This window comes from Suricata suricatta, chromosome 4 (genome assembly GCF_006229205.1).
Source record: "Suricata suricatta isolate VVHF042 chromosome 4, meerkat_22Aug2017_6uvM2_HiC, whole genome shotgun sequence".
Taxonomy (NCBI): Eukaryota; Metazoa; Chordata; class Mammalia; order Carnivora; family Herpestidae; genus Suricata; species Suricata suricatta.
Window position 1 is genome coordinate 29,477,322 of NC_043703.1, and position 10,473 is coordinate 29,487,794.

General features: G+C 38.6%; 1 protein-coding gene across 15 annotated transcripts in view; it reads left to right on the forward strand.

Moving 5' to 3' along the window:
• Positions 1-9,794, forward strand: part of MYCBP2 (MYC binding protein 2) — a 267,757-nt gene extending 257,963 nt beyond the window's left edge. For all 15 annotated transcript variants that reach the window (XM_029936570.1, XM_029936573.1, XM_029936574.1 and 12 more), the window contains 3 exons: positions 2,195-2,302; positions 2,885-3,050; positions 8,969-9,794. In XM_029936570.1, the coding sequence (XP_029792430.1) occupies positions 2,195-2,302; positions 2,885-3,050; positions 8,969-9,084 (390 nt within the window). In that variant the 3' untranslated portion in view covers positions 9,085-9,794. The remainder of the gene's footprint in view (positions 1-2,194; positions 2,303-2,884; positions 3,051-8,968) is intronic.
• Positions 9,795-10,473: the final 679 nt, after the last annotated feature.

Consider the following 10,473-nt stretch of genomic DNA (forward strand, 5'->3'; position numbering starts at 1 on the left):
GTGTTCAGTCTGTCTCTTCCCTTTGTCTCTTGGGCTCCGCGCGCTTGCCCCACATTGGGCTGGGGCTGCCACCTCCCCTGCCCATCTCGGGCTGGCCCATTTTCCAGTCTCCCCAGTTCACACCCACTCACTCAGGTATCCTTGAGGTTCTCTTCCTTCTGGAGTCTGTATTTTCTCCTTCCACTCTTGCAGATGAGAGTAATGTCCTTCTCAGTTCAATCGATGGGGCAGATGAAGTTTACAGAGCTCCCTTCCTCTCCAGCATCTTGGCTACTCCCCCCTCCATAGTAGCCTTCTTACGGAGCCCCTTATGTGGAGCCCCTAACCCCCATATTCAATCCTTTACATTCACATTACTACTAGTAGATTAATATTTCTCAACCTCAAATCTGATTGTGTCATTTTCCTGCTTACGGTACTGTAATAGCCTTGTCCACACTTCCATTCTCTTTTCCCAGTATGCCCCCATTTGTGCCCCATGCTACAAAATACTGAACAGCCAGCAGCTCCCCAAGCTTGGCCATGTTTGCTCCTTCGCTGACTCTTCTGTGCCATCGCATAGGCTGTTTCTCATGGCATGCTCTCTCCTCCTCCTCCTCTGCATTGTACCCTCATCTGACACCTGCCCACACACACATGCTCCTACGCATAGCCACATCTGTCCAATCACACTTCATTTCACCTCCTGTGTAATGTGCCATGTGTCTACTCCACTACCACATGTGCGTACCTCCTTCAGAGCACTCCGTATCTTATTATTATGATTACTGGTCCACTTGTCTCTGCACCACTTGATAAGTTCTGTGAGAACAAAGAATTACGTTTTTCATTTCTCTTTCTCCAGTACTTGGCACCTACTAGACACCAAGTTAACTAGAGAGTGAGTAAAATAAGGAATCTGTAAATAAGAGGTAGATAGTCTCCCAATGTAACAGAAAGAAAATACAGCTAATGAATGGAAGGCTAAATAGATAGATGATAGCCAGAAAGGCAGATACATGTATGTACATTCAAGGAAAAACTAATAGTGTACATTTATAAAATGTGTACTGTTACAAATAACAAAATACTATTTCTGTGTGATATGCTAAACCTCATAAACAAATATTGTGTTACCCCAGGGATGACATTTGAATGTCTAGGAGGCCAAGCAGGATCACTAGAAAAGTGAAACAGTTGGAATAAGCAGTGGGCTTCGGGACAAAATTTTCTGAGGCCAGATTTAGTGGTGGACAACCTCTGATAACTTCTGTCTCAGTGGAGCCTGTGTTTTGACCTGTTTTTCTGGTACAGATAATACATTAATATTGACTCATCTTGTTTATCTTCACGTAAGGACGTAGCTTTTTGGCTATGGGACGTGTTGTACATGCAGATTGCCCCAGTTATAATTGGCCTTATTTATGTTGTGCCCAAAGCAAATACAGATAAATCATCCACCAAGATAATTTCATTTATTCTAGTATGTATATTGGATATTGTTGGATTCCTGCATAGGGTGTAGCTTTAAAAGTATGAGCAGTCTTCTGAGTGGAATTACCGAATTTCCCTTTCCTTTTCTTTTCTTTTTCTTCATTTTTGTTTTTTTGTTTTGTTTTGTTTTTTTAGTAAGCTCTATGCCCAATGTGGAGCCTGAACTCACAACCCTGAGAGCAAGAGTCTCATGCTCTCCCAGCTGAGCCAGCCCAGTGCCCCTTCCCTTTCCTTTTTAAAGACTTCTGTGTAATCAAAATTTATTTTTTCTGTCCAATTAGCCCCAGGATTCAGATTGTGTACTAATATTTATTTTAGGCAAATTTTTTGTACTTCAGTATTAAAATTTGGAAATTAGGCATGTTTATCAAAACAATAGAAGGAAACCTTTAATGCTTCAAAATGAGAAAAATTACTTAAACTTTGCCCTACAAAGGCAGTTTCTCTTCACTCCTTAGTATACTTTTACCGATACTTATTTGGAATTTTATACAGTCCTTCGTAATTTTGCTTTGACAATACAGTGTTTGACCTTCCTCCTCTAAGCATGAGTTTATTCCAGATTAAAGTAGCTTTATTTCATAGCCTAATCTAACCCTAATGGGCATCCACTAGGCAAAATACTAGGCACTTAGTATTTTCTAAGACCTCTTGATTTGCCTGTCACTCTCCTCATACTGTATCTTCCATGGGAAGGTGATTGTTTTTGTTCTCCGCACAGGCATATTTTGGTGGCGAAGCTCGGTGCGATGCTGAGGCCGGACAAGGGGATGACTATGATCCCAGAGAGCTCATTTGTGGTGCCTGTTCTGATGTGTCCAGGGCTCAGGTGGGTAGCGCTTTTTAATAGAAAGGACAGTTTAGATATGTTAAACTCTATTTTCTTCAAAAATAATAACTAAGATGGTGGAAATAATATAACAGGTTTTTGCCCAGTGTTTATAGCAATGTATAATCTTTCAAATTAATTCACATATGTTATTTTCTTAGATGGTATTTGCATTTTTATAATTTTGTCTTCCATAAAATAATCACCGTATTTCAATAAGTAATAAATTTACTTAATGTTATTTTCTTAAACCTGCAGTCACACGTTTAGGTTTACCCTACTTTAATGAAGTCTTCATAGTACCAGGAAAAATTTACCAGGAAATTAACTGTCTTATTAAATCAGATTGGCTATGATGATCTGAGATTAGAATGTGGGGCTTTCTGCAGACCTTTTGGGCAAAGCCATGCATTCATTAATTGTTTAATGTATATATACCATCAGTTTTCCAATCAGTTTTGAGAGCTATGTATACACACATGATATGAATCACTAAGCTATATATATATATGACTATCTTAACTGTAATTGAAATAGACTCGCTATAATAATCTTGTATCTATTTATTTTCTTTTGCTATAGATGTGTCCAAAACATGGCACAGACTTTTTGGAATACAAATGTCGCTACTGCTGTTCAGTAGCTGTCTTTTTCTGTTTTGGAACAACACACTTTTGTAATGCTTGTCATGATGATTTTCAGAGAATGACTAGCATTCCTAAGGAAGAACTACCACACTGTCCTGCAGGTATGCTTTTAATATTTTTAGACATTGTTGTGATGTATATACTTTCGAGTTTAATGATCACATGAGAACCCTGTGCCAAGTGGCAGAAATCTGGTTCAAACTAGCCTAAAGAATCAGCAAATTTCATGGCCCTTGTAAGCTTCTGACATTCTGAGTGAAGTAGAAAGATCACCATGGTGATGAAGGGTCAGGAGTTGGAAGCTTTCCCCTGCGGAAGGAGAAGGAAGTCAATAAAGAATCACTGTTTACCACTAAAGGGCCATGTGAAGTTTGAAGTTATGAGTTGGTAATAGAACAATTTTAAAGGATTTTGTGATTTTTTTTTTTGAGAAGTCTGGAACCAACACCATAAGATGGACAAGTGATGTGATCTAGAATGACTGGGAATTGGCAGCATAGTGAGCATCAGGAGGCCAAGGAGTTAAGCCACTGAGAACACGGGAGAAATGATTGTGTGTGGAGGTCAGGCTGAGAAAAATAAGAATATACAACCAAAAAGAAACTAAAAAGATTGGAGGAGGTCAGGAGGCTGGTGGTCCCAATGGAGTGGAGCACTGGACTTAACGGAAGTGAGGGAAGTGGAAGGGGAGGGAAATGTGATGAAAGAAGAGCATTTTACATGAGATACATCTGAACTTGGTGAAGACACACAGTGTGCACTGCATAGTACTTGCCACACAATGTACAGTCTTTTTAAAGCTGAGGAACTTACTCATCCACTGCTTATCAGACAGCATATGCTAGAATCCTGTAGAAAAAAAACTTTCAAAATTGCACACAAATCTACCCTTCAACAGTCCCACTTCTGGGGATATACCGACATATGTGAGGTACATAAAAAAGGCAGACATACGAGGCTCTTCATTGCAACATACCTTGTAACGATAAAAATTCATAAGCAATCCAGGTGTCCAGCACGGGGGTGGTTACACACACAGTACTGTGCACCATCAAAAACAGAAAATGGTGAGGAGGATGGAGTTTCTGGATACTGATATGAAAAGATGTGTAGAAGACTGTTGCATGAAAAATAAAGTTAAGAACAAGGTATATAGTAAGCTGTCTTGTAGGAAAGGGGAAAATGAAACTATATACTCATATTTGTTTATATTTGCATTTAAACACTGGAACGATACTCTAGAAATTAAGAAGATTAATTGACTATTGAGGAAAAACTAGGACGATTAGATAGAGATGGGAGAAAGGTGACATTGTATACAGTATTTTAGCATTTTGATTTTTAAGTCATAAATATCTATTCAGAAACAATAAGGTTTATTTTTAAGTAGAGCTATTTTTGCTATTTTACTTATGTTAAATAGATAAAAGACTGTTCATATCAAATAGAAATTGTTGGGGAGAGAGAGGGATGCAAAACTTGAGAGACTTTTGAATGCTGAAAATGAACTGAGAGTTGAAGGGGAAGGGGGAGGGGGAAAAGCGGTGGTGGTGATGGAGGAGGGCACTTGTGAGGAAGAGCACTGGGTGTTGTATGGAAACCAATTTGACAGTAAAATATTATGGGGGGAAAAAAAAGAAATTGTTACACTCTTTCCCCTCTAAAAGCATTTTTTTAAGTAGATGTAGCAGACTTCGAAAGAAGCAAGATCGGAATGATGTGAGGCTAGGTGTTCAGGATAACAACCAGAATAAGGGTGTGGAGTGTAATACAGGAGCGGGGTGAGCAGGAGGGCTGTTGAATTGAACGTGTAAGTCAGTGGTCTAGAAGTGAGTGGGAACCAGGAGAGGCAGTCTTGCTCCCTGGGCACATGACACACAGGAGCTCAGAAGAAAAGCAGCTTCTAGTTGAGAAAGTTAGAGACAAACAATGTCATCAGGAGAAATCCACATTTTTACTTAATGAAAGAAAGTTTCTTCTGTGTTCGGAAACAAAGACAAAACAACAACCAAACAGTACAAGTAATCAAGAGGTTAGCTAGCAATAAAACCAGTGTGGAGAACACAGTGGTGGGGTGGTCGCTGAGAGATCCCAGCAAAGGCGGGGCTTCCCCTCACACATTCACATAACACCCAGCTCGGCCAGTACAGACTCTTCACCTCAGAAACAACCGTGAGCCAGAGGGGTGAGGCAGGGAAGGATTTAGAGAGATGATAGAAGGAAGGAGCTGACATTGATCCTGAGCATTTTCACATACATTTTCTTACCTAGTTTTTACAACCCACAAGGTAGCTGGTGTTATCCCCCAGCTTCACAAATGGAAAGTTAAGGTCTAGAGAGGGTCCGTAGCTGGCCTGTGATCATAACACTTAGACTGAGGCGTGTTCTCCCAGCCTTTCACAGTCCTCTAACTCATTAACTCATCCATTCCTGTAGAGACCTGGAATAGAATGGGTCAGGCCTGGTAAGTACTTGGATGGAAGACCTGGAATAGAATTGACACAGACACCACAGTGAAATGGGCAGGCAAGATGGCCAGGCATTTTACTTAGAGACTCTAACCACTGTCAGCCCACTAATTCCAATTTTTAACATATAGATGAGGACAAGGTCTAGAGTAAGAATTTAAAGTAGATCATTCTTCTTTCTGTTCGTTACTTCCTAAAATAATTATTGACTGTCTTCTTGGTGCCAGAATACTTAACCTTCACAGCTCCCTGCAAGTTAAATATTGCTGTGCCTGTTTAAAAGATGAGGGATGTAAGGGGCACCTGGGTGGCTCAGTTGGTTAAGCATCTGACTTCAGCTCAGGTCATGATCTCGTGGTCTGTGAGTTGAAGCCCCACATTGTACTATGTGCTGACAGCTCAGAGCCTGGAGCCTGCTTCTGATTGTGTGCCACCCAGTCTCTCTGTCCCTCCCCCACTCACACTCTGTCTCTCAAAAATGAATAATGTTAAAAAAAAATTTTTAATAAAAAAATAAACTAAAATAAATGATGAGGGACCTAAGAATCAAGAAAGATCAAGTTAATTTTGCCTCACTTTTCTTATCTGCACAATGGCTACAATAGCCCCTGCGTCTCTGACTCGTAGAAGATTGAGTTGATACACTGGAACGGTGCCTCACTAGCAAGCACACAAATGTCTTCAGGTGTTTTTTCCTTTGTTTTTACTTTTACTATTACTATTTTTTACTTTCATGATTAAATTACTAACTCCTTGAAGATAGGGGCCATGTACTATTCATTTTTACATCCCAAGCACCTAATGTAACACCAGTCACACATTAGGCACAAAGTAAATATTTATTAAATAAGTGACTCTTTATTTTCTTAAAAAAAAAAAAAAAAGGATTGCAGTTTGCAGGGGCCATTGTTGAGGGTATTGTGTACTTGAGTTAGATCTGCTCCTGAGCGTCCCACTTCTGACAGCTCTCCCCCACCCACCAGTGGGGCAGGCGGAATGTCCGAACGCACTGTGATCTTGGAGGGAAGTGCTGACACACGCTCTAATTTGTAACTGGAATAAGTACCTTTCTAGGTTTTAACGGCTAGTAGCCAAAACCTACAGTTGACTTTTCCCTCTGATATGATCTTCTTCCGTGTGATACTTACCCTCTTGCCTTGGTCTTACTCTTTATGGACAGAGGCAGTTTGCAGTTGCTCAGTGGTGGTAATGAGAGCTAACATTTATTGAGTATTTATACTGTGCCAGGCTATGCGTTCATAAATACTAGCCTCTTATCCCTCCTGTTTTCCTTCTTTTAAACCTCGAACAGACAGATTCAGTAAGATCTCATTCCTCATTCATCTAGGTAAGCTAATGCCATCCAATCTCATCCTTTTCTTTCAGAGTCAAAATTTAAATTTATTGTTTTGGTTCCTAGCTGCAGGAAACTAGTGCACACTTCTGTTCCTTCCTCTGCTGTTAGGGACTCTGTATTCAAGTGTGAGCCCAGCCAGGGTTCCCTGCACAGTAAAGCTCCTCATTTATAAAGGAGCTACAAGGTTTTTTTTTTAACTTTTTTTAAAGATTTATTTATTTTTGAGAGATAGTGAGATAGAGTGTGAGCAGGAGAGGGTCAGAGAGAGAAGGAGACACAGAATCTGAAGCAGGCTCCAAGCTGTCAGCACAGAGCCCGATGAGGGGCTCAAACCCATGAACCATGAGATCATGACCTGAGCTGAAGTTGGACACTTAACTGACTGAGCCACCCAGGTGCCCCTAAAAGTCCTTTTTAAATGATAAGAAACACATGACATGAAGCACAATAATATAACAAGTCTTTTAAAATAAAAAAAGTATAGTTGTGTGTACATTTTTAAGCCTCATTAAGTTCCTCTTTTCTCCTAAGTGTGTCTTCCAGATTGTTATATTTTATATTACCATTGATATATTTAAACTGATTTTCATTTTTCTACTAATCTTCCTTCAGATACTTTTAAAATAAGTCTTTAATAATCAGTTTTTCCATTTCATCAGTGGGTGCTTTTTTTCAGAGAAGGAAGAAACCTAACATGTTTTTACCTGCAGAGAAACACTCTATACAAAAGTATCCATATTCTCTCATCCAGAATAATTTTTGATTCAACTAAACAGACAGATTTTCATGATCGTTTTTGTTCATTGTTCTTTGTTTTAAAATGATATCTCTAATGCTCAACCTCACTAAGCAGGGAAATGCCAAACAACCACAATGGCATATCACTTCACACCAATTAGAATGGCTAGAATCAGAAAGATAAGAAATAACAAGTGTTGGGGCGCCTGGGTGGCTCAGTCGGTTGAGCGTCCAGCTTCGGCTCAGGTCATGATCTCATGGTTCGTGGGTTCGAGCCCTGCGTGGGACTGTGTGCTGACAGCTAGCTCAGAGCCTGGAGCCTGCTTCTGATTCTGTGCCTCCCTCTCTCTCTGACCCTCCCCTGCTCGGACTGTCTCTCTCTGTCTCTCAAAAATAAATAAAAAACATAAAAAAATTTTTAAACAAAGAAATAACAAGTGTTGGCAAGGATGTGGACTAATAGGAACCCTCATGCACTATTGGTAGGAATACAAACTGGCGAAGCCACTGTGGAAAACAATATGGAGGTTTCTCAAAAATTTTTAAATAGAGATACCATATGATCCCGTAATTCCACTGCTGGGTATTTACCCAAAGAAAATGAAAACATTAATTCAAAAAGATATGTATACCCTTATGTTTATTGTAACATTTACAATGACCAAGATATAGAAGCAACCCAAGTGTCCATCAGCAGATAAATAGATAAAGAAGATGTGTGTACATTATACACACACACACACACACACACACACACACACAGTAGAATATTATGCAGCCATAAAAAGAAAGATCTTTTCTTCTGTGATAACATGGATGGAGACATAGAGAGTATTATGCTAAGTAATAAGAAATAAGTCAAACAGAGAAAGACAAATACCATATGATTTCACTTAAATGTGAAATCTGAAAAACTAAAAACAAAAAAGCAGAAACAGACCTGTATACAGAGAACAAACTGATGGTTCTGGGTGGGGGAGACAGGCACAAAATGGGTGAAGAGGAGTGGAAGATACAGGCCTCTAGTGACGGATGAAGTCACAGAAGGGAAAGGTACAGCATAGGAAATGTAGTCAGCAGTGTTCTAATAGCTTTGTGTGGTGACAGAGCGTATGGCTTACTTGGGGTGAGCATAGCATCGAGTATAGATTTGTGGAAGCATTATGTTGTACACCTGAAACTAATGTAGCATGTGTGTCCACTATACTTCCATTAAAAAAAATGTTTAAGATGAGGTATCTCATTCATTAATAGAATAAGATCTGTAGCTCAAAGGGGTTATTTCTAGGCAAGATGTCATAGGTAAGGGATTCTGTTATTTTTAAAATGTATATTTGTGTAACTATACTCCTAATATTTCTTTGAATAACTTATTGGTGATTTATATTTACATTAGGTTTGTATGTATGTGGGTTTTTTTAATTATATTGTTTTGCCTCCTTCAAAATTTATACAGGTCCCAAAGGCAAACAATTAGAAGGAACTGAATGTCCCCTCCATGTTGTTCATCCACCCACTGGGGAGGAATTTGCTCTGGGCTGTGGAGTGTGCAGAAATGCTCACACTTTTTAGAACACTCAGATCCCTTTGTCTACAGAGAAGTTGCCTTCATCCCCCAAGTGGATGTGGTAAAGTGTAAACCCTGCTCAGGATAAGGACGGGACCATTTTTACATCCATGAAAACGAACCATTCACAGTGCAAGAAGGATGCCAAATACCATGTACATAATTCTTGCTATGGAAAGTTTCCCCATTATTTCAGTTTATTTTTTTTGAACCAAGACATCAAACTTGTGAGGTGTTTGCATGTGGCCATTACTGTCATTGGCCTGTGAAGCATTGAACATTTATAGATAATTGATATAAAAGAATCGCCATGCCCATGGACTAAGAATGATGCTGGCTTTCAAGCAAAAAAGAAAAATAATCATTGTTTATTGTATACTGCCTTTTTTGTAATCCTGTATAATTGCATCACGGGTGGGGATGAAAAGAGGAATATTCTGGTTTATTTCCTAGACTGTTATTTAAAAAAAAATTGTGTTAGGACTGGCATATAAATGTAATAAGTATCCCACTGTATATAAAGATATCAATGTTTGTTCTGTATAAGAATTACTAAATTACAAATGCAGTTTCATTTAAACTTCTAGGTTAAGTTGAGCCTGAAATTTTAATGAAGTGCAATACTGAGTGTGCCTCATTATCTTGCAGCTGTAAACATATTGGAATGTACATGTCAATAAACCACTGTACATTTTTATACAGTGACAAAGTCTAACAACAGTGTGCGGTATTTCTTCCAAAACAATTTAAATACCTTTAAGGTCTAAATTCCATCCAATTTTTCTTGTAAAAAAAATTCATTAACACAACACAATGAAAACTTTCATGACTCTTAAGGAACATAAGACTAATAATGAAGTACATTTTGGGATCTTAATTAAACACTGGAAAGAACATATTAATATATACATATTAATAAACAGACATATGCCAAAGACAGGGGAAAAAACCATCTAGGATATTGACCAACCTCCACCTTACTAACCAGAACCTTTTTGGACTTTTATAATCAACAAAATCACTATTCTCTTCTTTACAGACTAACAGTGTGTTTCTGGAGATCTTTTTTACAGTTGACTCATAAAATTGACAAATTATTAAATCAGGTTATATTTATTTCATGAGAATGACAAAAGTTTTGATCAGTTTTGTTCTGTATTTCCATTGTTGGAAATACATAAATTTAAGTGTCAATGTGTTTGCCTTAAATTAAACATAAAATGAAAAGGTCAAATCTGAACACAGGTAACTATTTAAAGAATCTTCTAATAAATCGCATACACATGCCCAAGTCCTATGCTTCAGGATTTAGGAAAGATAATGGTTTTTGTTTTTGTTGTTAGGGGAGGAATTTGAGCTCCATCTTGAAGAATAAGTAGCATTTCCAAGGGGCA